This window comes from Harmonia axyridis, chromosome X, assembly GCF_914767665.1.
Source record: "Harmonia axyridis chromosome X, icHarAxyr1.1, whole genome shotgun sequence".
In the NCBI taxonomy this organism is placed as follows: Eukaryota; Metazoa; Arthropoda; class Insecta; order Coleoptera; family Coccinellidae; genus Harmonia; species Harmonia axyridis.
Window position 1 is genome coordinate 20,855,124 of NC_059508.1, and position 27,149 is coordinate 20,882,272.

A 27,149-nucleotide genomic window follows, 5' to 3' on the forward strand; every position below is an offset into this window, starting at 1 on the left:
GAAAATATCATTTTAAAACCTTATGAAATAACGTGCATACACCTGTATGCACGTCATTACCTAATCAATTTCTTTATGAAGATGCAAAAATATCAAGGAATTTTAATAATATTTGATATATTCCTTGTAGAATATTCTGAATAAAATGAACTATGTTCAATTCATATAATTTTTCAATTAGAATTTTTTTTAATTCAAGATGACGATTTAATTCTATTTCTATGATATACCAAATATTTTCTTTCATCAGTTTTTGACAGTAAAAATAATTATGTCTTTCGAAATGTGACCCTTAATCCTTTCTCGAAATCAGTTTCTGGATGAAGAAATAAATTTGTCTTTAGTGAATACTTCTTTTTGAACAATAATATGATGCGTTTTCAACAATTTATAAAATTTTAATTATGATGGAATGGATAAAACATCTAATTTTTGGCATATAAACAAAGCGAAGTGAAACGGAAAATTATTTCAAGAGTTTATCTGTTAACTACTAAGGGTTGTCAAAATGAGGAAATTCCTAAGAAGTATAGTTTGTAAAAAATTGCTACCTAGTTTATGTTGTGTAAATAATAAACCTTTAAACTTAAAGAGAGCCCTTTCAAGTAAAATGCCCAAGGAGTCTTTCAGATTATCTGATTATGATTGTATTGGATTCGATTTGGACAATACAGTTGCAAGGTATAGAGTTGGAGCAATGATGGAGATGGAGTATGAAATATTGGCAAAATATTTGATACAAAAAGGTTATTCTAAAAAACATTTATTGAGGCCTGTTGAACAAGATTTTTTACTGAAAGGACTTATAGTTGATAATGAAAATGGCAACTTATTAAAAATAGCTGCTGATGGTAGAATTTTAGCAGCTTCACATGGTACTAAATTGCTGAATGACAATGAGATTCAAAGGGTGTATCCAAATTTTCATTGGGAGCCCACAGATATTTTTGCTAAAGACCCTCTGCATACTTGGAATGGCCCTTACTCGGAAAAGATGCGCACATTACTTGATTATTTTGATATTGTAGCAAGTTTAGTTTATGCCAGAGCCGTGGATTCTGTAGATGAGGAAAAAGGTCAACTTGGCAGTAGTTATAGTATTTGGCCTGATTTATTAGAGGCTCTACAGTACATGTTTAATAGAGATCATTTTCAACAAGAAAAAGGAGTTTATTTCAGTAAAATGAAATCAAACCCTGAGAAATATTACTATAGATGTTCAGATGATTTAATTGACTGGTTCAAGGTTTTGAAGAAAAAGAACAAGTTACTATTTTTGATCACAGGAGCGTATGTTGATTTTGCTTCACTTACAGCTTCTACAGCCTTAGGTAGAGATTGGAGAGAATTCTTTGACATTATAGTAACCTATGCTAAGAAGCCAGGCTTTTTTACACAAAAAAGAGATTTTATTGGTCTTGATGGCTTCAAAGAAACTTTACCAATTCCTTTTGAAAAACTAAATCTGGGAGGTATTTATACTCATGGAAATTGGACTGATTTGCACAGATTTCTATCACAACATTCCTCAAAAGAAAATCCAAATTTTCTATACATCGGAGATAATTTGATTCAAGATATTTACACTCCTAATGTTTATTCTCATTGTGATACAGTGGCTGTATGTGAAGAATTACAAGCTGAAGGAATGCACGGACATGATACTAGGCATCCAGATAAACCGTTTTTGAGATCTTCCGTCTGGGGGTCATATTTTCAATATAAAAATTTCAGTACAAATTGGTATCAAATTTTAAAAGATCATTCAAAAATCTGTATACCAAGTTTAGAATACATAGCTAAATTTCCTTTAGAATTTGAGCATAAATGTATGTTTAATGTTTGTAAAAATTAAGTTTTATGAGCATATTGTATATTAAAAAATCATCTAGTTGTTTTTGTGAGAATTTGATTTTATTGTGTACTACAAAAATGCTATTTTATTAACTATTTTCAATGAAATACTAAATAAAATCAGTTACTTTTTGTTGAATAAATCTCTAATATCTCGAATATTTCACTTGTGTTTTACGCGAGCGTAGCGAATTCAAAATGATCATAGATCATATAAAAACATCAAACATAGAAATAACACAACCTCTTTGGAAATTAAAGAAATAGTTATTTGAACTGAATTTTACATTTGTCATAGTTGATTAAAACTCTGATAAGATTGAAAGGTCGAATTTTAATTTGAAAATCGACAGAGAATTTTATAAACCCTGACTAAATTCTTTCAGAGTGAGAAAATGCAGGATCAAAGTTTTAAATTCTCAAATTATGACTGTATTGGATTCGATTTGGATAACACCATTGCAAAATTTAAAATTGCAGCAATGATCGAAATGGAATATAAAGTATTAAGTAAATATTTGATAAAGAGAGGTTATCCCAAAAAACATTTGGAAGTCGAGATTGATTTTGACTTCTTACAAAAAGGATTGATTCTAGATGCTGAAAAAGGAAATATTTTAAAGATTGCATGTGACGGAAAGATTATACGTGCAACGCATGGTACTAAAGTATTATCTGAGGATGAAATTGAAAAATATTACAAAAATTCCCACTGGGAATTATCAGATTTGTTCGTCAAAGACCCTCTAGAAGTTTGGAATGGCCCCCATTCAGATAAAATACGTTCTCTTTTGGACTATTTTGACATTATAGTATCTTTATTATTTGCACGATGTGTTGACTCTGTAGATGAAGAAAAAAATGGAATCCAAGAAAAGTATTCTGTTTATGATGATATATACGAAGGCCTTCTAAGTATGTTTGAAATTGAACATTTCCAGTCTAATAAAGGCGGATACTATTTAGAAATGAAGTCAACACCTCAAAAATATTATTATAAATGTCCTAATAAAGTACTTGACTGGTTGAAAACTTTGAGAAAACAAGGAAAGCTTCTCTTTTTAATAACAGGCTCTTATATTGATTTTGCTTCATGCACTGCTTCATATACATTGGGTTCAGATTGGAAAGACTACTTCGATATTATAATAACCTATGCTAAAAAACCTGGTTTCTTCACAATAGAGAGAGAATTTATCGGCTTAGATGGAATCAAACAAACAGGTCCAATAGATCCTAAAAATTTAGAGTTGGGTGGCATATATGCAAATGGAAATTGGAAAGACCTGTATGCATTTTTATTGAAACATTCATCCAGTCCAGATCCAAAGTGTTTATACATTGGTGACAGTGTCATTCAAGATGTTTATGCGCCTGATACATATTCACACTGTGAAACTGTAGCTGTTTGCGAAGAACTGAGTACTATTCATCCAGATGAAAAAATAATAACTTCTGCATTTTGGGGATCTTATTTTAAGGAGAAAGAAGTTGACACCATTTGGAGTAGAATTATTGAGGAGAAGGCTAAGTTAAGTGTTCCTGATTTGGAATATGCTGCTGGATTACCTTAGGCATATTTCGATGTTCAGAAAATTGTTGATATTTTTCTAGTTGAATATCATATTCAAGTTGTTGAATCCGGCAAATGGATTGTTAGAAAATTACCATTGTTAAATCTTAAATTTATCTGCCAAATGAATATTTTTGTAACAAATATGTAAGCTTTAATATTTCAAATGAAAATTATAAATATATATTTGATAAATATAGTTTACCGATGGGTGAAATTTGATAATTTGCATTTCTGAATTTCCTCCAGAATTTTATTTCAATGGAACAAATTCATGATCAAAATTCTTACTATTGTCTATTATTCATTAGGAGAGGTTCCAAATGGAATATCGTCTTCAAACAATTTTAGAAAACCTTACTTTATGAGAAACTAAATTTTTCCTATGACTCATAAATTGAAACCTTTTTGAAATTTATAATTTTTTTTTCAGTCATTGTCTGTTCAAAAATATTGAAAATTAAAAGAATATCATTAGTAGCACAACTTACAAAATTCCACAGAACTGAATGCTAGATATTTGAAACTTCATATTACATTTTTTTGAATATTTATCTTGTTTGATGCTTTTCTTAACCAAATCTATTTCGATCAAAATTATTCAGAACTCTTCTTTTACATGTAACTTATACTTAATGTAGAAAATAAATCATTTTGAATGATGAATAATAGTTAAAGCAAGATTAATATTCAAATAATTCATTGAAATTTTGATTCTATTAAACGTGGGAAAATTTAAATTGAATGGATCATTTGTTGCATTAACTTGATGATTTTTGAACTGAAATTATCTGGCCTTGTAGACTCATTTTTTAGTTAGAACACGATTGTTTTTATTATTTCTTGGCTTTCAACATGGAAAAAAAAAATCAGTAAACAATAACTACAAATAAAAAGCATAAGTATCTGAGAACTAATTGAAATTATTCATGTTTCGATTATATCACAAGGAGGATTCAATATGATATTGATATATTTTAAGAGAAATCAATGCATTTCCTGCTGTATGTTCTTGATAAATTCACGAATTCCATCTTTAAGGTTTTGCATCCTTTGTAGAGAATCGAAATAGACCTTAAATTTCATGTGGCCCCAAAGATCTCTGTATACTCAACTCTTGAAGCATTCTTCAACTAGAAGTGGAAATTCATAAGTGTCACTTATGTATATATATATCCAATTCATACTACATATATGCAGATGACAGAAAAACACTCATAATATGTTAACATAATCTCATATTTATATTTCCAGTTTATAAAGAGTTATTGCTCAATGGACAGAGGCATAATTTGAAAGTCTAAATAATAATAGAAGAACTTATTGGAAAATATTTTATATATCTGTTGAGTTCTGCATGTACTATTGGTCCAATATAAATATAATTTGGAGTTTTAAATAAGAATCTATATATGAATTGAAAAGGTAGCAGGAGGATATTTTGTTAGCTGCATTCTTAAATCGAATGAACTTGATGTAATTGTTAATAACTACTTCAAAAAAATCAACTGTTCCGAGACTGTACCTAAGGAAGTTTTGATGACAGGAAAATGATTCAAAACATAAATGATAATATATATATTACAGCCTAAAAATTGTTAACATATATAAACTGTATTTAATTAGTTCTCAATTGATAATCTCCATTTTGTGTTATATAACGAACCCATGGAAGTGCTTGGTAGCCGCTTTTCTCAATAATTTTGAGGTACCGCACCTGAAATATAACATATATTCTTAAAATCAAAATTTGCCAAAGATAGGACAAAATCTTGAAACAAAATTACCTGGATTCCAGAAGTTGTAAAATATGGTATCTCAAATTTAACTTGTATTGGAGGCTTTCCTTCAGTATCTTCACATTCAACGCTTGGTAGTCCAAAATGAGCCCTCATCAAAAATTCTTTGCCACCTGGAAATGACTTGATGGTCCAAGTTATTGCATTCTGTTCGGGAGCATACTTGACACTTCCTATTGTCGTTTTGAATTTTGGGGAATCAGCATCATGTGGAACAGGAATGACTATTTCTACATTGTTAGCAGTAGATCTCCTTTTAAATTGCGATTTTGCTTTGATCATATATTCTACTCGACTATGGGCGTGTCTTTCAATAACAGACTCAATCCAAATCAAGGGCTTCACCTAGAATAATCTATAAGTTAACTGCTACAAACATTAAATATTTTGTAAATATTAATCACATTCATTTTCCATCTGTTATCACCACGAAGGGTACTTACATGAGTATTAAGCCTATAAGACATAAGCTCAAATTCTCCATCAGGTGGAATGAATGAAATAGTTCTATCAATTTCAAACCTAGAAAGCCTCACACACTGATGGAATTTGACATCTTCCAATTCTACTGATTTCGACTTGCCTCTTCCTGTACTTTCAAATAATACTTTATCGTTCAAACCAAGTCGCAATTCAGGCATTCCAGATAAATAAACTCTCATTTTTATAGCACCTACAATTTCACTACGCAAAACATTGCCATTTGCATTGGCCAATAAATTAACTGATTCTATGACATCTAAAAAGACTTCATTTTTTCTATACTTTATTCCTTCAGACCTCCAAGATACTGCATTTGTTACAGCAACTGGTATACGAGGTTGAATTTCAAGTTTATGACCTTCTTGTGTAATATACTCTTGAAGAATTTTACTATCAGTGGTTTGAGGGTAACCAAAATCTATAAGCTCATCCAGCAGTTCATATATAACTACAAAATTATCTCTGATACTCTCTTCTTCCAATTCTTTGAAGTATTCAGTCATAACTTGCACAATTTTATGTAGAAAAACAAATACTAGGGCAATATTTGCATTTTTCTTAGTGGTACTAACAATATAGAGATTGTTAGTTTTGATGTATGCAAAAGTAGAGTCTGAAGTTTGTAGAATAGGTGTAAGTAAACCCTCTTCCTCTTTCTCCATCAACAACGGCATAAATTTTTCTATTACACCCAAGTCAATGTCCCCCCTATAGTTTCTCGAAATGAGGACCTATAAGTAAATCAAGTCTAGATACATAAAGCAACATACTTATTAATTTTTACCTTTCCTTTCACATCTAGAATATATATCGCAGAAGACGACATTTCCAATAAGAAATTATGAAACTGTCAAAATTAAATATTAGGTATGATGTGAATTCATTTACTTGAACTAATGTTTTTCAGGCCACACATACTGAACCACATAAAACTAATATGAGTAGGTATATGTAAAAGTATTACTTCATTATATAGTGCCTGATAAAATTATACGTAAGCCTGTAAAATATTAATTAATTAATCCCCAAACACCACATATATGATGACAACGACACCTCATAGAAGGATATGACATCAGTCATCCTTAAAAAACACACAGAAAATGAAACTTTTTCTTTTGAACTCTCAAAAATTGAATATCCTTCGATAATACTATTCACAAAAAAAAGCTTTTCAATGAAACCATAAACAACACTGAAAAAGCTTTTAGGGTCATTAACAATTTCTAGAAAATCAAATTTTACGTCAAAGTGAAAAGCTTTTGTACTTCATTAAAAATTATTTTCATGGTCAATTCGATAGTTGAAATTTTATTTAGGGCTTCCATCCTAGATTCACTTATAGCGTATTCGACTGGCTTCACCAGTGCGAATTAATTCGAATTTTTGTAGTGCTAAATGACATAATTAGCTCGAATTAATTCGAACTGGTGCAGCCAGTCGAATACGCTATTATTGAATTGATTAAAAAATTCTGTTTCGTTAGAATTCGTAATGATATAATTTTATTACTTGTCAATTGCAGTGAAGTTCAGTTCACTGCTTGTTAACGCTTGCGCTGCCCTTGGCCTATTAACCCACGTAAACCAGTGAAGGGTGATGGGGTTGGTAGAAGAGATCCTGTAGTCCCACCCCTTGAGCCTGGATCTGTCTATTTTCAGAATCTATTCCAACGAAATACCCGTTGAGCTTGAATTATTGGCAGAATCAACGACTGATAGACAAGGTCCCTTTCCCAATTCTGGTTTGTTGTTAACCTATTTCGTGCTCAGATCTGCTAGTAGCGCATTAGGATAAGCGTCTTTGCGTTGTAAGTGAAAATTATTTTAATGGCATCAACAGACAACAGATTATCTGAAATCATGAATGAAAGTTGTGTTATATTTAATAATTTAGTAGTATTTTGTTACAGGGAAACACCTACCATAATGCTGTACCCGCTCAAGTTAATTTTAATTCAACGGAAAACAACTATTTTAATTCTCCTTTATTGCAGTCAAGAACATTTAAATTGGTGAATGATTATTTCTTCAGAATGAATTTGCGTTGGTTTGCTAATATTGTTGTGCACCATCCTTTAGCTATAATATTAGCTGTCACTGTTTTTTCTGTTACCTGCCTGCTGATACCATTTGCAAGAAAGTCTAGCTCTTTTCCAAATTTTTCTGAACCTCAGTTGGTAAGTTCCTATTTTTTTTGACTCAACTCATAAAGTAAGTATTGAATTTATAGGGCTTTTCTACTAGAGGTACAGTTATTGCAAATAGACTTACTACTTGGGACAATTTGGTTGAATCAACTAGACCATCTGGCCAATTTGCAGTAAACCCCAAAGAGCTTCTTCTACTTCAGAATCTAAGTTTAACTCTGAAACATGTGAAAAGAAGAAAGGATCCCAAGAAAAAAAAGTCAAAAATAGAATATGGAGATGTAATGATCACTGAGAATCATTTATTCAGAGAATAATGTTTCATTTTCAGGTATTAATAAATGAGAAAAAAAATAACAATACTGATAATAATTATGATAATTGGATAGAAATCAGAAAAATGACTAATGCTAGTTTTATGTTGAAAACCAAAGTGAAAAAAGACGAAGGATATTTCTGTGGAAATCCAGGTACTAATTTAGATTTTCTAATGTTTTGAGTAATGTAATTAATTTCATATTTCAGATGAGAAATATGCACACATTGTTATTAAATCCAGGAATAACAGAAATCTGTTTGATTTATCTTCACTGATGACATTGTGTCGGCTCGAAAATGAGTTATCCAATGCACAAAACTTTTCTGATTTATGTGTTCAAAATACAAAGACTTCGAAATGCTGCAAACCTTGGTCCATAGGAAATTACATAGCTGTATTGAATAATAGAACTTCTTGCTTAGGAGTGAATGTTTGTATTAGTAGTTTTGTAATTATATTATAATCTGACATATTAATTATAGGAAGAAGATGTGAACTCTACAATTGCATTACTAAGTAAATGTGCCAAATATTATTTTAGTTTGAAACTGGTGCCAGACTGTTATGGGAGAAAGTTTCTCTGTAAAGCACCTAAAGAGTGTGTGAATCATGATGCTATTTACAATATATTAAATTTTTTAACTGCTACTGATTTCATATCACAAAATGTAAGCATTTTGAAGTTCTATTTCAAATTAATATCATTGTTACTTATTAGTTTTATAAAAAATTATGCTGTGAGCTGATGCCTACTCACTTTCATTGTGTATTATTATTTACAACTATAATTGTTTCTTTCAGAATACTTCAATCGAGAATATTGAACTACATGAAACAATGTTATTCATGCCACTTGCTGGTAGCACAGCAATACTACCATATTTTCATACTGTAGAAAATTTAAAACTGAAATATGAAGATTTCGAAATTGTAGCGATGGATTTTGGCATCAAAAGTTTCTTATTTGACGAGTATTTAATTCATGATATGTGGCTTATGTTACTGGGCACAGTTTTTATTCTTTTCTGTATGTGGTTATATACCAGATCTTTATTCCTGACCATTGCGACAATAATTGGAATAATATTTTCATTAGGAATTTCTTATTTTTTCTACGTACTTATTTTTAAACTGAAGTTCTTTCCATTTATGAATCTACTTGCTATAATAGTGGCCATAGGTAAATCACAATCTTTATTGTATCAATTTTTAAATATTTTAAAATTTATTATTATTACAGGCATTGGTTCAGACGATGCTTTTATTTTTTGCAAAATTTGGTCAAAAATAAAGGAGGAGGAAAAAGACGAACCATTGGTTCATTTATTGACTGATACATTCCATCATGCATTTGTCTCTATATTTGTCACTACTATAACGACAACTGTAGCATTCATGGCATCTTATATAAGCACTGTGACGGCTGTGTGCTGTTTCAGGTGAGAATAATTTGATAGGATGAATTATTCACAAATTCAGCTTTATAGGTCTTACACTGACTTACAATGAAAATTTTTTGATTTGAAACACTCTGAACTGAATTTGGAACACTTTCTGAGAGCGCACTGATTTGTTCTGAATACTTTTATATTATCTCTTTTTTCCTAAAGATAGCAATGTCATCACAGCCAACTGATCCATTGCACTTTTTCAGTATATTTGCAGGAACAGCAGTGATAATAAATTTTGTACTGATGGTCACATGGTTCCCAGCCTGTGTTATAGTTTGGGAAAAGTCCTGTTACATGCCAAGCAGTGTATCACAAAATTTTATAATTGCTTCTGTACGTCGAAGTTGTTCAAAAATCCTCTCGCCAATATTGAAACTATTTGCGAATTGGCCTACATGCTCTACTATCAGTAAACTATGGTGCTCAAAGGAGAAATATCTATTGAACTGTGTTATTAATCTTAGATACATATGGATTACGATATTATTTGGAATTGCAGCTGGAAGTATTGTGATAGTATTATATAACCCTAAACTGGAGCTACCTGATTCGCAAGATTTTCAATTATTTGCTAGTTCTCATCCTTTTGAACAATATGATTTCATATACAAAAATCATTTCTGGTTTCATAGGGAATCTGTAAGTATTTTTTCGGAACTCCTTTTATCACATAGGAACTCAGCTATACTTAAATTTAGCCATAGATTTCTTTCATTAAATAAAATCCTTTTTTCCAAGGCTATAGACTGTTCTACAATTTTTTTTCCTTTGTAGGTTTCATATGATAATTCAGAATGAAATTAATTCAGTAGTGTAAAAGATATATTCTTCAATTATCATTTCTTTTCTACTTCTAATGGTTTCCAAGTTACAGCCTCTCTTATACATAAAACTGTGGGAAATTGGCATAAATTCAGCAATTATAAATAATCCAAAGTCTCTCTTAGAACACTCAATTTTTTTAGAAAATAAGATTATTATTTTTGATCTTTTCACACATAATTTCAAGATATTCTAACTTGAATGATATAAAATCAGTAAAAAAATTGAGTTTTGCGTTTTTAACTTTCTACCTGATCCGAAACTGAAAAAGCAGTAAATTAAAATAAGTATTTTATTTTATGAAAGGAAGCTATGCTTGAGTTAATGTATCGGTTGTCCCAAATTCGTTGCTTAGTGAGGGGCTCTCAGAATCTCTCTGAGCTAGAAAAAAATAAATGATACATTTTGTAGCTCGATTTTCAAGAGAATTAATTTGGTAAAAACCGCAACCTCATAAATTCAACTGTTATGAGAGAAAATTTGGAAAATAGTGTAAAATGAAAATTTCTCATGACTTCTTTATTTACGGGTAACTTTTCATTTTTCATTTTCTCTTATAGCTTGAAAACAGTTGAATTTATGAGATTGTGGTTTCACCTAATTCATTCTCGCAAAAATCGATATAACATGATATATAAATTTCTTATCAAACTATAGAAATTATCAAAAGTTTCAGTTTCACCTAGCGAATTAACCAAGTGCCTATCCATTATAATCTGTGGACTTCCCCTTATAGCTTGAAAACAGTTGAACTTAAAAGGTTGCGGTTCGCACCAAATTAATTCTCTCAAAACTTAAGCTTGAAAATGTGCCTTTTTTTCTAGCTTAAAGAGACTCGCCCTGCTTAACCAGTTTTAACAATTATACAAGGCCTTTGAGAATAATATTCCTAAGTATTTACCTGTGAAATAACAATACTGAGTGAATTTACAAAGTGTTGCCACATTTTCAGGGTCGATTTTTGAGAGAATTAGTTTGGTGAAAACCGCAAACTCATAAATTCAACTGTTTTCAAGCTTTGAGAGAAAATTTGGAAAATAGCGTAAAATGAAAATTTCTCATGACTTCTTTATTATTGGTGCTATTAATATGAAACAAAACATCCTACAGGTACTTTTTTCATTAGAATCTGTTGATGTAATAACTTATTTTTTATTGCCATGAGTTTGTAAGTTATAATACAATCTCGTGTTTTTTTCAATGTGAACCATAACAATTTCTATAAAAAATAAAATCGCTTAATTTTTTCACCGAGGTCTCCGAAATTATTATTATTATTTATTTGTGATAAAAGTCAACACAATAATCTATAAGACTCAGTATACATGTAAACAAAAAAAGGATACAGTGCAAATACACTCTATCTAATTGAGAAATAAATTGTCTAAATTGTTCTTAAATGAATTTACACTACCACTGTTCACCACTACTGGGGCAAGCCAGTTCCAGGCTTGAAAATTCCGATTTGATAGGAAATTTTTTCTCGCTGCGTAATGAAAATTTTCGCGGTAGAGTTTGAACTGGTGACCTCGTAGACGATGATAAGAATTGAGTTGATATAAACTTCACATATCAACACCAAACAGCCCCCTCAAGGCTCTATATACCCTGCGCAAAAAAAATAAACGCACATTATGGAAATCTCAAATTTATTCTACAACTGAAGGTGTTCTCAATGATAATTATTTTTATCAGAATTATGCATGCATATGTTATCCACTTTCAACGTTTTTCTTCAATACAGATGTTTTTTACCAGCAGGAATAAAAAAAGATGAGATTATCAGATTTTGAATGTAATGGCTTCATTCTGAAATCAGTTTTTCTCCATCAATTTTAGTGATCAATTCTTTTGTTTGATTTTCTATACTCGATCGCTATGCAACGCGAAACACGCAATTTGCCCAAGCGGTAGTTTTGCGAGAAGAAGGGTGGACATACACAAGAATTGCAGAAAGGTTTGGAGTTTCCCATACAAGTGTGTCCAGAATGTCGCAGCGGTTCAGGGAGACAGGTATGAATGTCCGAAGACCAGGACAGGGTAGACCACGGGTAACAACTGCCATTGAAGAACGTTACTTGAGAGTTTCTTCGTTGAGACAACGGTTTGCAACCGCTCGCCTCCTTCAAAAGCAGCTTGAGCAAACTCATGGAGCTCAAATTAGCACTCAGACAATAAGAAATCGCCTCAGAGTATATGATTTAAGGCCTCGTGTCGCGGCAAGAGGCCCAGCTCTCACCCCAGCCCATCGAAGGGCGCGTTTGGATTTTGCGAGAGAGCATATCCATTGGGAAGATGCTGATTCGGAAAGAGTTCTCTTCCCAGATGAGATCTGCCTCTACCATTGTGATCGACGTTCCCTTGTATACAGATGTCCACATGAAAGATATGCTCAGTGCAATTTCCTGAATACTACTGGTTTCGGGGGAAGATCGATTATGGTATGTGGTGGAATATCTTTGACTGCTCGCACAGACTTAGTGGTCGTTGATAATGGAGCTATGAATGCTGATAGGTATATAAGGAACATTCTTGAAGAGCATGTAGTGCCATTTGTCCCATACATTGGTGAAATTTTCATTTTCATGGACGATAATGCTAGACCCCATCGTGCGCGCATCGTTCAGGGGTACCTTGAAGGGGTTGAAGTCTCTCGAATGGAATGGCCAGCAAGAAGTCCAGATCTCAATCCGATTGAGCAGGTTTGGGACAACCTCAATAGAAGGCTGAGAAGTTCAGAAAATCATCCAGCTACTCTTAATGACTTAGGAATCCAACTCAGGAAAATCTGGGAAGGATTAGATCAGAACATTTTAAGATCACTCATTTTGAGTAAGAACCGTCGTTGCCGAGCTGTAATTAACGCAAGGGGTGGAAATACCAAGTATTAAATCACTTATCAGCATTCCAGTATTTTGAAAATTGTTTATTTCTCTTCTTTCACATAAGATTCGTTGAAATCCTGAATTTTTCTTCCATTTAATGTATCTTGTTTCGTTCAAAACCTTCCCGAGAGAACATAAAAAATAAGTTATGGAGTCAATGTAGAGTTAACTTTCATTGAAATTGAGATTTTCAGAATGTGCGTTAATTTTTTTGCGCAGTGTATATTGTTATTAGGTCACCACGCATGCGACGATCTTCAAAACGGGATAGATCCATCATTAGAAGCCGATCTTCGTAATTTGCACGATCGGCGGCTAACGCCATTCTTGTGAACCCGCCTCTGGACATTGTCCAAAGCAGTTCCATTACTCACCAGTCTCGCATCCCAGACAGGTCCAGCATATTCTAATATAGGAAGAACATATGTCGTGTACAGGAAACGACATGTACTGATTGAACATCTTCCAAACACTCTCTCCAGCATGTAACAAATTCTGGAGGCCCTAGAACAGGTAGTCTGTATATGATACACCCCACTGAGATCCTCCGTTATGGTGACGCCTAGACCAGTATGACTCTAGCAATGTGATAGTGTAACACCATTAATGATATACTGATATTTGGGATTTCCCTTACCCATGTGTAGGACAGTACATTTTTCAGTGTTGAGGGATATAAGCCAGTCATTGCACCACTGTTGGATGGTGGACAAATCTTCTTGAAGGCAGTAATTAGTATTTCCTGGCGTAGCATATATTTTGGTGTCATCAGCGAACCTGGAGACGCGGGATTTAATTAATCCAGGCAAGTCAGAAGTAAATATAAAAAACAAGAGCGGTCCCAACACCGATCCTTAGGGAACGCCACTTAAAACGTGTCTTGATGTAGAAAAAGATTTACCCACGCGCACATAGAACCAATGCTCACATTAAAAAGCCTCAATCCATGAGAGGAGGCCTCCCCGAACAATACTTTAGTTTAGAGTAAACGTCTACTTGGAACCTTGTCGAAAGCCAGGGCTAAGTCTAGATAAATAACATCGATCGGTATATTGGAATCCAGCGCCTTCGTCCAATCGTCCAGACACCTGAGCAGATTTGTTGTGACTGATCTACCAGCTAAAAATCCATGTTGGTTTTCCTGAATTTTATTATTTGCAATAGCAAAATTGAGAATCTCGGATGTTATTATTCTCACATACTTTGGCTGCTACAGATACTACGCTTATTGGCCTGTAATTAGAAGCAGATGTTTTACAACCTTTCTTGAAAATCGTTGTTACTGATGCGCTGAGCCATTTGGTAAAGTCGATGTGGCAAAAGAACGGTTAAAGACCAAAGAGAGAGGCAACGCAAGGGATTGAGCACAGTTCAAGACATATGGCGATATTCCGTCGGCACCAGGAGCAGATGAGATACTCAAATTCATCAATTGTCTTTCCACATCATCTTAAAGAAATATATACCTCCTCTATACTCTCAAGCGATCTTGACAACGATATGGTCGGAAGTGGACCAAGAGGTTCCTCGGTGAAAGACGAGGCGAAAGCATCCGCTAAAACCTCGGCAGAGTGCTTGTTATCAGTGCACAATTCAGCAGCGTCATCTCGCATTATTGGAGTAGAGACCTTTGTTTTGAGGGAGTTGCGTACATACTTATAAAACTTCGTTTTGCCAGCTGGAGTATTTAAAAAGTGATGCTTCGTAATCTCGCTTTGCTTGCGTGAGCCTGGCTCTCAAATCTAAAGAGTACCTGGTGCGTCTGTACCGTTGCCAGAGGGTCCTCTTCAAGCGGACCATCTTTCGAAAATTAGTGGTGATCCATGGTTTCGATGGAAAGACAATGTTCTTTACAACGCGGGTGTGCTTGGATAGGAACGAGAGCAATAATCGTGACCTCCAGGAGGTTGATATTGATACTGTTTCAGGACCAATAGTATGTGGAAGGCCTCTACATAACGTCGACTGATTGGTCCTGAAACACTGAGTGCCAATCAACCTCCTGGAGGTCACGGTTAAGCTCAGGAAAACTTATGACTGTGTGAACAGAAGTGTAGAAGCTAGTGTTACATGAAATCCTCACCTTGTTGAGATCACGGTGCCCCACCAAAACTTTTTATTCCTCAGAATTCTTGTTACAACCCGCGGGTTAGAAAATTCTATCTTCCAAGAATCAGCACTAAGACTGACAGTGTCAACGATGAATTTCGAAGAGTCACGCGCCACCCAATCGACACACCGAGAGCAGTAACCTGATCTCCACTACCGGAGGAAACAATCCCGCGCACGATAATATTATGCGAGCGTTTCATTCTCTCCAATACCTCGGATGTTGATGTACCGATACTAGAGGTGGTACCGAGTGATTCCTCCAATTTATTTAATCCTTCAGACAAAACCGCAATCCTGGAATCAACTGACTCACAAAAAGAAGTGAGGTTCTGAATTTTAGCCGTATTTTTCTCTATCGAATCTTTGTGTATAGTATATCCAAAGTCACTTGGGCTGGTCCATAAAAACGCCTAAATACCGGGATAAATTTTTAGGCAATAAATTCACTGGCCCCAATAGAATTTCGGAAACTTGGAAAACCTTAATCGAAATATTCTGGTTTTCTCCAAGTGACTTTGGATTTACTATACCAATATCAGCGGTAATGTTAGACTGAAATTTTTTCAGCGCATTTATATCAGATGATATTGAAGCAATAGCCTGCATAAGATCCTGAAAATGTTTCATTGTAATCGGTTGATCCAGACGCTGAGCAGAGCCGGAATTCTGGCTGGAACTAGAATGGCTACGGAGTCTACCCTTCGCCACACAGGACTGACATTTCCATTGATTTTGATCGGTTTTCAAGTATTCCAGATCATTTGCATTAAAATTACTGCATGTCACATGGAAAACTTTTTTGCAAGCACGGCATTTCAAAGAATCCGTGTCGGCAACAGAGCCGGAGCATGATGAGCAGACTGGCATTTCGAATGAATAAGCAAACAAAATGCACGCGAGGAAGTATTCAATGGAATTCTCTCACGGGTCTATATGAGAGACTTTTAAAAAGACGAAGACAGGTAGACCGCGGACTAGAAGGAAAAAGGTTAAATTGGGAAAGAAACACAATAAAAATAACTTTTCTTTCGTTATGTACGTAGTACTTCGCAACTCAATTGAATGATGAAAATCATCAAAACGTGTCTCTCAGATTTATTCTATTACTGAACAAACAAGAACAGTGTTGATCTTCACGTCGCGAAAACTGGTTTCAAGTATGTTTGAAATGGTGGGGACTCGGAAATGCGCAACAAAACCAGATTAATTATATAAATTCAAAAATTGGCCAAATTTCTTTACCACTCTTCTGCAGATATTATTTCCTACAAATGAACAACACCACTCACATTGACCGCAGACTGCAATTTTAGACACGAATTTGTCAAAAACTAAGCAAGAACAATGAAGAACCGAGAGCCGATGTTTACAGTGTAACTCATCTGATTAATAAATTAACTGAATTAGATTTTCTCAACATTTTCAAATTTATAAATGTTGTTCTTTAAATATGACCAGAAGAGAAAATACAACGCTATTAAACCCGTAGTCTTTGGTGACCACCAAATATTTTAATTATTTAGAGTTCACAGATCATTATAAAAAGACACTTGGTTGATTTGCCGTGCGAAACTGAAACTTTTGATAATTTTCATAGTTTGATAAGAAATTTATACATCATGTCATATATTCTTGAGAATGGAAAAATTAAGCCATTTTATTTGTTTTGGAAATTGTTATGGTTTACATTAAAAAAAAACACAAGTTTGTATTATTACTTCGAAACTAATGACAAAAAACAAATAAATTATTACACAAATGGATTCTACTGAAAAAAGTACATACCTGTAGGATGTTTTTGTTTCATATTAATAGCACCAGTAATAAAGAAGTTATGAGAACTTTACATTTCACGCCATTTTTCAATTTTCTCTCAGCTTGAAAACAGTAAAATTCAAGAGGTTGCGTTTTTCACGAAATTAATTCTCTCAAAAATCGACCCCGAAAATGTGCCATTCATTTTTTTTCTTGCTTAAAGGGGTTCTGAGATTCCTTCACTAGACAACGAATTTGCGACACCTGATACTTACAGATTCAATGCCTTCTAAGATGTTATCTATTTATTCATCTTGTTTGTCCTATCCTAAAATTAATGAGATTATTCATTCTAGTTGATTGTAAATTGATTCGATTTTTTTCAGCTCAATTCTGATTCGAACTATGAATTACCACTTCGATTTGTCTGGGGAGTCCTTCCTGTGGACAACGGAGACTACCTAGATCCCACAAATCTTGGGACACTAGAACTTGATCCCACTTTCAACATGTCCGATCCTAGTTCGCAGGTATGGCTGTTGAAATTTTGCAAAACCCTGAAAAGAGAACCATTCTTTCGTGCTATGATGGGCCCTTTACTCCCAAATTGTTTCATTGAGACTTTTTTGAAGTCAATGCAAAGAACGTGTTCAGATTTTATGTCAGGGAAAGATCGTAGTCCATGTTGCAAATCGTCCAAGTTTCCATTTGATCCAGAAGTTTTTGAAAAATGCATTATACAGGAAATGGCCGATATTTATGAAACACCTTCACAGTTTCTTATTCCAGGATTAGCTGGCCCTAAATTTTCAAAAGACCAAAATCCGACAATAAAAGTTGTTGTAGTTGAGTACATGAGTAATTATAGTTATTCCATGTCCTATGATGTTATGAACGAATTTTTTAATCGAGTAGAAAATTGGATGCAAGAACAATTGAAAACAGCTCCTAAAGGAATGGGAAGGGGTTGGTTTGTTAGTGAACTGAGATTCTATGATTTACAGAAGGAATTAGCATCGAGTACTATTTATGGTATAATGTTGTCAATGGGCTTAGCTTTAGCAGTTTTATTATTCTCGACTCTGAATATTTTGATAAGTTTCTACGCAATTTTAACAATCACCTGCAGCATATTTGTTACCATTGCTATTCTAGTCCTGTTGGGTTGGAAATTGAATATATTAGAATCGGTTGCTATTTCTACTGCTATTGGTCTGGCTGTAGATTTCAGTTTACACTACAGTGTTAATTATAGATTGTGTCCAATGGGTTTGGTCAATAACAGGCAGGCTGCAACTAGTTTTGCCCTGTCCAACATGGCTGGACCTGCGCTAATGGCTGCTATAACCACAGGTGCAGCCGGTGCTTGCATGTTACCATCCCTTATATTACCCTACATACAAATAGGCATCTTCCTAGTAATTGTTATGAGTGTTAGTTGGTTGTACGCCACATTCTTCTTGGGATCTTTATTTGCGACAATAGGACCCCAAAACCACTTTGGTCAATTTTCGTATTCCAATTTGTGTCAAACCTTCAAAGGGAATCCTTCTAGAGATAGAACCCGAAGTCAACCCACAAATTCTTCTATATCAGATACTCATGAATTAGAGATGCTGACTGATCAATCCTTGAAAACCATTTCCCAGTCTTTACAGAAATCTTCTAAGGGTAATGGTGCTAACCCTAATAGGGGTCTTTCAGATCAGTCGCCATCAGCTACTAGTGCAATTACTATTGTAATGGCCGATGAAAACTGACTGTATTGTATTAGAAGTGTGTTCTGTGATACTTGTATAATTATATAAGTCTGTGTTTTATTTTTCTAGATATTTTTTTTTGTATGCAAATACAAATTTTATCAGTATAGATTAGTATATTTATGTAATTAAAAATGATCATGTGATGTAAAGTTTTTCTTCATACTGTTCCCAGCTTCCTATCTTAACTTGAAAATTATTCTATAAACAAACATACAATCCTCAAGTTGGAATCAAAACTACTCTCTGAGAATATATGTATAATTGAACACATGAGAAGCCTGCTTCAAAAGTATTATTTATTTATTTATTTAGTTTACAAAAGCTCAGGCATAACCTTTATGGCTCCAAACAAATGGAACAAAAGAAGGGGCACCGAATGGCGGTAAAATGCAGATGAAAAGCAAAAAAATTCCTAAATATAAAATCACAAATGATAAGACATGAATAAGATTTAAATTAATTTTGGCTAGTTCTACACCAGTTATCAAAACCGACCTGAATTGGTTTACATTTGGCGCACACAAAACACTACACGGTAGTTTGTTCCAAACATGGAAAACTCTGTTGGACAAAAAGTGTTCACGTGAAACCGATCGAAATGCTTCTCTAGACAGCTTGCAGCGGTGTCCCCACGGGTTCGTATTCGTGTTCAGGCGAAACAGATGAGATAGGTCCACTCCGGAATACCCATGTAGTTACTTAAACGTAGTAATAAGATCACCTCTCAATCTTCTTTGCTCGAGAGTTCAAGAATTCGTAGCCTATCCCCATAACCAGGTCTACTGTGTCCATAGGGCATTCGGGTAACACAGCATATGGCAGGCGGGGATTGCTAACTCCCAGATGCATGTTAACCCAGAACAGCATACTTTTCAGGGTTTAAAGGAATGAGCCAATCAGCACACCACTCCTCAATCCTCTCCAGATCTTGACGGAGCATCCCGTAGAACAACAGGGGATTAGCATCGGCGAACATAGAAACTACCGATCTAAGAATCCGACACGTATAAAAGGAATAATTGCCAACAATTGTTTGTCCTTACACAAGGTTTTTGAGCACAATCTGTCATTTATTTTTCTTTCAATGCTTTTTTCGGTTAATTATTTCCGACAATTCAATTCAAATTTATTTCCACAAGTTATATATAAATATATGGTAGAAAATATCGCCTAAGCTGTAAACAGCTTGTGTGCTACCTTGTCTACCTATTACAAATATAGTGAAACCATAGTATAAGGAATGGATAGTAAGCCAACCGCCGTTTGACGGCAAGGAGCTGGTCACTTGGAGTCGCTACTGTAGTTGGAACCGGTGTTTTACGGGTTGCATATATCGAACACATTTATCACAAATACACGCCACTGGCGTAAATTCTTATTGTAGAGCAGAAAAAATATCAAAATATAGAAATCTTCTGACCACTCTATTTCAAATGTTTTAGTTCTTCAAAATAACACCAATTCTTTCAGAGGGCTCCACTTTACGGACCAATTTTTTGACAGTAAAATTCGAGGCTTAACGTGAGTGCAACTAGATGGCGCTCAACATCAACAAAATCGAAAAAAGCACTACACTGGCTTACTATCCTTTCCTTATACTATGGTGAAACTCCAATTCACAAATTACATTGAACTTTTGGATTTGCTGAAGAAAAAAAATTGTTATTGGAATGTGTAAATTTCAAAATTAGAATTCCGCCGTCCAGAGCTTCTCTCGGAAACTGAGAAATTTATTCAAAAATTGATTGCCAGGGGAGCCGCACTTTTTTGGGGGGCCAATTATAGTTCTGCTCATCTTGTAATTATTTAAGCCTCAGTATGTCAAATTTTAGGGGGGGTCAGCAGAATTATATGGGAAAGTTGCGGTCCCTCTTGTCCCCCCCCTAGCGTCGTCACTAGTTCGTGATGATCCTTACTTCTCAATTCGGAAGCGTTAAAGTGCTTAGAATGTGCATAGATCATCTCTTCACTGCATATTGTACGAATATCTGAAGCTGTACATCAATAAAATTCAATTGATCCAAGAATTGAAATCCCAAGAAGACATGACCCCCGAGATGAAGGAAATGAATCATTAGGAGAGGCAGTAGCGGATCCAGTGGGGTGGTAATTAAAGCCCCTCTCAAGCCTCGTCTAAATATTCATAATTTTAGAGCCAAATTAGCTTTCAATCAAGAGTAAATACTTTTAGCATAGCTACATCCCAGCAAACCATGTTGTTATATGCGCCTTCCCGTTACATAACATCCCTAAGAAATGAGGTATATACCTGATACATCTCAAAACTAATGTATCTGATACATAACATTTCATATATCCATGAAATTATTTGACTTATTCATATATCATATATGTAACATTGTTATATTACTGAAGTTACGTATATGATACATCTTCCAGCATCCCTAAAAACAATATTACTCTGATATCTACTAGTGTGTAATATAGTTACATATCATATATGTAACATTCGCAATATATATTTTACATTGCTAATATTATGTAAAAGCTATGTAAATATAGCATATTCATGATATATTACTCAGATCGATACAAGTACTCTTATAATACCTACATAACCTTTATTAAAGTTGAACTGTTTAGAGATTTTTGCCAGGACTATAGTGCAGTGAAAAGTGATATGCATTTTCTAACTTTTGATTGTTAGTTAGAAGTGATGAACTATAATAATAATAATATTCAATATTCTTTGATTTTTCATCAATTCCGGATTACTTTCATCGTGGAAATATGTGAGATAAGAAGTGAAAAACTGTAATAATAATATTCAACATTCGATGATTTTTCACCAATTCCAGATTAGTTTCATAGTGAAAATATGTGAGGTAAGTGAATATAAGTATACTTCGACAACGTAACTACATTTAGATATATAAATGCTGTTGTATGTGCCTTTCATTTTGCTTTTGTACTTGCATGCCTGTTAATAGCATAGGTATATTTGCTGCATGTTTTTGTGGATCGTTAATGGAATGTGTGCATGGTTTCTGTCTTCTTCATTCAAATTATATGCATTTTGATATTTTTCCTTTTTATGGTAATTTGCATTTGGGTGTATATAGTTCTGAAGTAATACCACAATTGTTTTATCATCTAAATAAGAAGTATCTGAATAGTGCGCTAGTTTTTACTATACTTGAACTATTTTTCTGCTATACTTTATTTATGTTTGTGATGTATATACCTATGTTATTCTCTGCTATTCGTGAAATTAAAACATCTAGATTTCATATATGCACAATACACTTTTCTTCCATCATTATTAATGACCAATGTCAGATCACATAAGGATGCTTCTTGAGAAATAGATTCTGATAAGTTTAATCAAATGTTTTAGTATGATATAAATAATTTTGCTGTTTCAGAGTGAGGAATCACCTCCTGAAGTTTACTCATGTATTCAAAACTTTCATAACATTATATTATGTAAGAAATTTGTTATTTATCCAATCAGGAAACCTCGTTACTGAGAATTTTAATTGTAAATACCATTTTTTAATAACATTCCAATATGTTTAGGTTTTGCATCTCAATCCTTTATCCAATGTGCAGACTTTGAGAAGATAGATATCAGCCGAGTGGATAAGGCTGGCCACATTGAGGATCAAGAGACAAAAATGAGTTTTGGTTGATGTAGGTACTTTGATTACATTAAAAATTTTCAATAATTCTATGATCTTTCATTTAACAAACACCCAATTGTTAAATTATTAAATCCTGTTTTACTATTCATAAATTATTTGTAATATTTCAAATGTGGTGCATACCAAACGTAGGAATCTGGTTTTTGTTGAATTTTCTAGGTTCAAAATAATAATATTGTTGACTAAAAAATATCTTTCTAGCAAAAAATGAAAGATGGAGTTTAAATATATATTTTTGGAATGCACCTTAATTCATAAGTATCTCTTTTCATGTAATTTATAAGTGATATATCTCTTATTAATTGATGTTGGCTAGATACCAGCAGTTTCAGTTTCAATTGGTATTGTGTATCATTTGTTATATTTTTGTTTGGAAGGTATTGAAAAAAATTCCAACAAATTCACTAAAACATAATTTGTGTGGTGTCGGCATATTTAGATTTTTTATATGTAGGTAGTTTGATTAGTTTTTCCTCCAGAAAGAATTGTACAGGTATGTATTGTTTTTGAATTGCATAGAGAATTTACTTCTGAGTACCTATATGTAATATAAACATTCAGATAACTATTACATTTTTCTTATGTCTCTTGTTTGTAGCAGATATATTTCTTTTGGTTATATCACATAGAACGGATAAATTTTTTTATATTGCATGGTGAACTTTTTACTGAGTATATATTATGTAATATAACCATATATTTGGTTGGCCCAGTTCTTGTAGAGTAACTTGGTGTATTCACTTTTAGGATGAAAGCGTCATAGTCACTTTATAGGTCAATAAATTCACAAAAACATAAGGAGGTTATTGACATCAGGTTGTTCAAAATTAAAGATTTCATTGATAAATCTGGTAACTTGAACAACCTCGATATAACTTCCTTATTATGAAATTACGACCCATATTCATATTATGTTTTCATCTTAAAAACTGAAAACTCTCACAACTGTTATTCTACAAAAAACTGAGCCAGCCTGTATATATTTATATTACATAAAAAGGATGTACCATAAATATTACAGATGTAATATACCAGCGATGTATCATGTATGTTACATGAAATGTAACAGCTACGTATATGATACATAAAGGATGTACCATAAATATTACAGATGTAATATACCAGCGATGTATCATGTATGTTACATGATCTGTACATGATACATGGCAATTTTGTTACATGTTATGTAACGGAAGGCGGACATAGAGCGGTCGTTGAGCGGTACTAGAAAGGCGCGTGTATGTTACATTGTTATGTAACATAGATCGTTGTAATATATATGTTATGTCTATGATACGTATTTGTGTTTGCTGGGATCCTTAACAAATATGAACGCCGAATGCAGTGATCAAATATGTGTACTAAACTCCACGTTAATTCATTCGACTCGATTAGTATACCGTTTTCAGAATTCAAATAGATTGTCCATCATATATATTCATATTTTTCTTGCACGAATGAAACACTTTTTTTTTTGCTAGTCAGCAGTTTTATTTAAAATTCTATAAGTAATGATACAGTTATATATATAGTATATAGAAGGGGATATATACAATAATTCAGAATGCTTAAAGTCTAACATTGATAACTAGTACCTTAGCTAAATGCCTTACCTAGTTTATAAATTTGGATATATTTATTTTTTCAAACATAGTTTTCGGTTTGGTATATAATTTTTTCTGAGGCATGTCGAGTGCACGAATGAAACACATTTGTCGCTCAGATGGGTTAAGAGAAGAAATGAGGGAAGGGAAGGATCAGGAATTGGATGGGGATAAGGTATGAGAAAGAGAGAAAATAATTCACATAATTAGGTGTTGAATCAGTTTATGTTTTATTCTTCGGGTTGGGATTGAATAGTTTATGAAATGAGAGGTTTTTGAAATTTGTTGGGTTTTATAAGGAAAAAAGAACTAGTTTCTTTTTTAATAATATGCTCCAAGGTGTTAACATCAGCTTCTTTGTGGAGGTCACTAATTTTTGTGTCTTTTGGTTTGTTAAGTATAATACGTTGGAGTCTATCATAGTTGGATTTGGAAGTTTTACTCCAAATGGGATTAGCATAAAGAAGAAGTGGCCTTATACCCTGCGTATAAAATTTGAGCTTCGCTTTACGGCTGGAGCTTGCTTTGTCTACAAATTAATGGGAAGACGCTACTAATCTGAGAAATACTTTTTCGGTAGATTTCATGGATATGTGTATTAAAATTTAATTTTTTGTTAATAATCACACCTAAATATTTCAATTCATTTTTCCCCCTATTGTCTGGTTATGGAATGTAAAATTTTGGTTATTGGTTAATTACTCGACGTTTATGTGTGAAGTATGTAAGGTTTGTTTTGGATGCATTCATTTTAATTTTCTATTGGTGATAGTATTTTTCTAATAGGTAAACATGCCTTTGAAGATATTTCGTAGACTGAGGTTTGGACCAGGATTCGGAGGTTACAGCCGTATCATCCGCGAAGAGGTAAATTTTTGTGTCCTGTGATTTTGGTATGTCATTTATATAAATTTTAAACAAGTTTGGGGATAATAAACCCCCTTGGGTAACTCCAGCTCTAATTGAAGTTTTCTAGGAAAGGACGTTACCTACCTTTACTTGAAATGTTCTATTTTCTATATAGGACATAATAATTCTTATTAGGAATGATGGGGTATTACTTTTTATTAATTTATGAATAAGGCCCATATGCCATACGGTATCAAAAGCTTTTTCAATATCTACACTGATCAATGCTGTGATTTGGCGAGTTGTAGCACAGACTAGTAATCTGGGTTTTAGAATGGTGCTTTGTCGTTCTCGAAGGCCATATTGTTCTTCTATAATCAGATTGTTTTCTTCTAAGTGTAATCGGAATCGGAAACGGACTAGAATTATTTTTGACAATGTTGGCAGTAAACTAATTGGTCTGTAATTGATAGCCAATTTTTTATCTTTATATGGTTTTGGAAAAAGAAGGACGATAGCATTTTTCCACCTAGATGGGAAGTAATTCATCCGGAGACAACTGTTAAAAATGTATATGTTAATTGAACAATTGCTTTCCGTGGTAGGTTTTTCAAGGTTTTATTGCCAATGTGGTCTTCACCTGGTGCTTTTCTATTTTTAAGTGATTTTATAATATTCTTAATTTCAGAAGGATATGTCAATTTTTCATCTGGGGTGTTTAAGGGTTGTTCGAGAAATGTTTTAATTGATTCTTCTACTAAATTTTCTGTTTCGATATCTGATAGCGTTTTGGTTAAGTCGTGGATTTCTACGTATCATTCGACTATATGGTCTGCCTTATCCTTGTCGTTGACTAATAAACCTTGGTGGCTCTGAAGAGGAGAGGGATTTTGCGAGGACTATCTTTTTGTTTTAGCGATTTAACCTACCGCCACATATCGTTTCAGTTGGTTAGATTTTGAGTAAAGTCTTCCTATCTTTTTGTTTTCAAAGAAGAGATAAGGGCTTTAGTTAAGGCGACTTTTTCCTTTTATTCATGATATAAACTTTCACTGAAATTGCGGCTTACTAAGAAACTTATTTGTGTTATTCATCTGAATTTATTCTATCGCCTTCAGAGTATGCTGCTTTCGGAATAACATATACAGTACAATCGCGTTAATATGAACACGAAAAATTCTGGCTCATTTATATTTTTATTTTGTTTCTTACCGAGTATGTGAATTAACTTCGACCAATAAGCTTACTACCAACTATGTCCAAGATTTTAGAGAAGGTACTTTAACATCAGATGAAGGTCCATTTGAATTACTTCAATATTATTCCAGAAGATCAATCGGAATTTCGGAGGGGTCATAGCTGCGCGACATCATTGCTCAAGGTTACTGATGAAATCTTGACTGCTCCATATAGGGGACTCATAACCACTCTCATTTTGCTGGACTACTCGAAAGCATTTGATACCCTGGTACATGAGATTCTGTACGCAATTATGCATTTCGCTGGTTTTTCGTCTAGAGCGGAGGCTTTCATAAGAAGCTACCTAAATTTGAGAACCCAGCAGGTGAGATGTGGCGAGGAAATTTCTGATCCCTTGCCGGTATTAGTTGGTGTGCCGCAAGGATCAATATTGGGACATCTTCAAATGATGAACAGGGTAGCGAGCGCGCTTCAGTTGAGACTTAATCCAGCTAAATTTCAGGCAATATTTTTTGGAAATGCCGCGATCTGAAGTGACCTGAGTCAGAGCACTCAATTCGAGATGAGATCATTCCAATAGTGACTAGTGTAAAAAACCTGGGGCTGTTCAAGGACAACAATTCTCGCTTCAGAACACATATTGCTTGTTGTGTACAAAAATCTATTATGAGTTTGCGACTTCTCTATCCACACAGACGATCCCTTTCCGGAAAAATTGAAACTATGCTCTGCAACTCACTAGTACTGTCGAATTTTACTTATTGTTCACCAGTTTTTTCCGCTTGTTTAGAGCAGGAAACGATTAAAAAGGTTCAAAAAATTCAAAAACTCGTTTGAGGTTTATTTACGGCATAAGGAAGTCTGAC

At 33.7% G+C, this 27,149-nt stretch overlaps 4 protein-coding genes across 4 annotated transcripts; 3 read left to right on the forward strand and 1 right to left on the reverse strand.

The window, feature by feature from the left end:
- Positions 1-227: 227 nt before the first annotated feature.
- LOC123685788 (5'-nucleotidase domain-containing protein 1-like) lies at positions 228-1,897 on the forward strand. Its single transcript, XM_045625667.1, has one exon. The coding sequence runs from the start codon at positions 509-511 to the stop codon at positions 1,853-1,855; it is 1,347 nt and encodes a 448-aa protein (XP_045481623.1). The 5' UTR covers positions 228-508; the 3' UTR covers positions 1,856-1,897.
- Positions 1,898-2,345: 448 nt separating this feature from the next.
- LOC123686613 (5'-nucleotidase domain-containing protein 1-like) lies at positions 2,346-3,428 on the forward strand. Its single transcript, XM_045626846.1, has one exon. The coding sequence runs from the start codon at positions 2,346-2,348 to the stop codon at positions 3,426-3,428; it is 1,083 nt and encodes a 360-aa protein (XP_045482802.1).
- Positions 3,429-4,990: 1,562 nt separating this feature from the next.
- On the reverse strand, positions 4,991-6,778 carry LOC123685678 (AP-1 complex subunit mu-1). The gene is made up of 4 exons (XM_045625472.1): positions 6,494-6,778; positions 5,670-6,440; positions 5,215-5,571; positions 4,991-5,144 (listed from the first exon to the last, which is right to left on the reverse strand). Exons 1-4 carry the CDS (start codon positions 6,533-6,535, stop codon positions 5,046-5,048), a joined length of 1,269 nt encoding a protein of 422 aa, XP_045481428.1. The 5' UTR covers positions 6,536-6,778; the 3' UTR covers positions 4,991-5,045.
- Positions 6,779-7,051: 273 nt separating this feature from the next.
- LOC123685676 (protein dispatched) lies at positions 7,052-19,114 on the forward strand. Its single transcript, XM_045625471.1, has 10 exons — positions 7,052-7,519; positions 7,622-7,888; positions 7,942-8,139; positions 8,190-8,328; positions 8,384-8,607; positions 8,660-8,845; positions 8,979-9,357; positions 9,418-9,616; positions 9,832-10,267; positions 17,589-19,114. The coding sequence occupies exons 2-10, from the start codon at positions 7,745-7,747 to the stop codon at positions 18,960-18,962; spliced, it is 3,279 nt and encodes a 1,092-aa protein (XP_045481427.1). The 5' UTR covers positions 7,052-7,519; positions 7,622-7,744; the 3' UTR covers positions 18,963-19,114.
- Positions 19,115-27,149: the final 8,035 nt, after the last annotated feature.

Coding starts and splice junctions, on each gene's coding strand:
- LOC123685788 (XM_045625667.1), top strand. CDS start 509: ATGAGGAAATTCCTAAGAAGTATAGTTTGTAAAAAATTGCTACCTAGT.
- LOC123685678 (XM_045625472.1), bottom strand. CDS start 6,535: ATGTCGTCTTCTGCGATATATATTCTAGATGTGAAAGGAAAG. Junction 5,572..5,669: donor CTTATAGGCTTAATACTCAT/GTAAGTACCCTT, acceptor AGATTATTCTAG/GTGAAGCCCTTGATTTGGAT. Junction 5,145..5,214: donor TTACAACTTCTGGAATCCAG/GTAATTTTGTTT, acceptor GTTATATTTCAG/GTGCGGTACCTCAAAATTAT.
- LOC123685676 (XM_045625471.1), top strand. CDS start 7,745: ATGAATTTGCGTTGGTTTGCTAATATTGTTGTGCACCATCCTTTAGCT. Junction 8,329..8,383: donor ATATTTCTGTGGAAATCCAG/GTACTAATTTAG, acceptor TTCATATTTCAG/ATGAGAAATATGCACACATT. Junction 8,846..8,978: donor CTGATTTCATATCACAAAAT/GTAAGCATTTTG, acceptor TGTTTCTTTCAG/AATACTTCAATCGAGAATAT.
- LOC123686613 (XM_045626846.1), top strand. CDS start 2,346: ATGGAATATAAAGTATTAAGTAAATATTTGATAAAGAGAGGTTATCCC.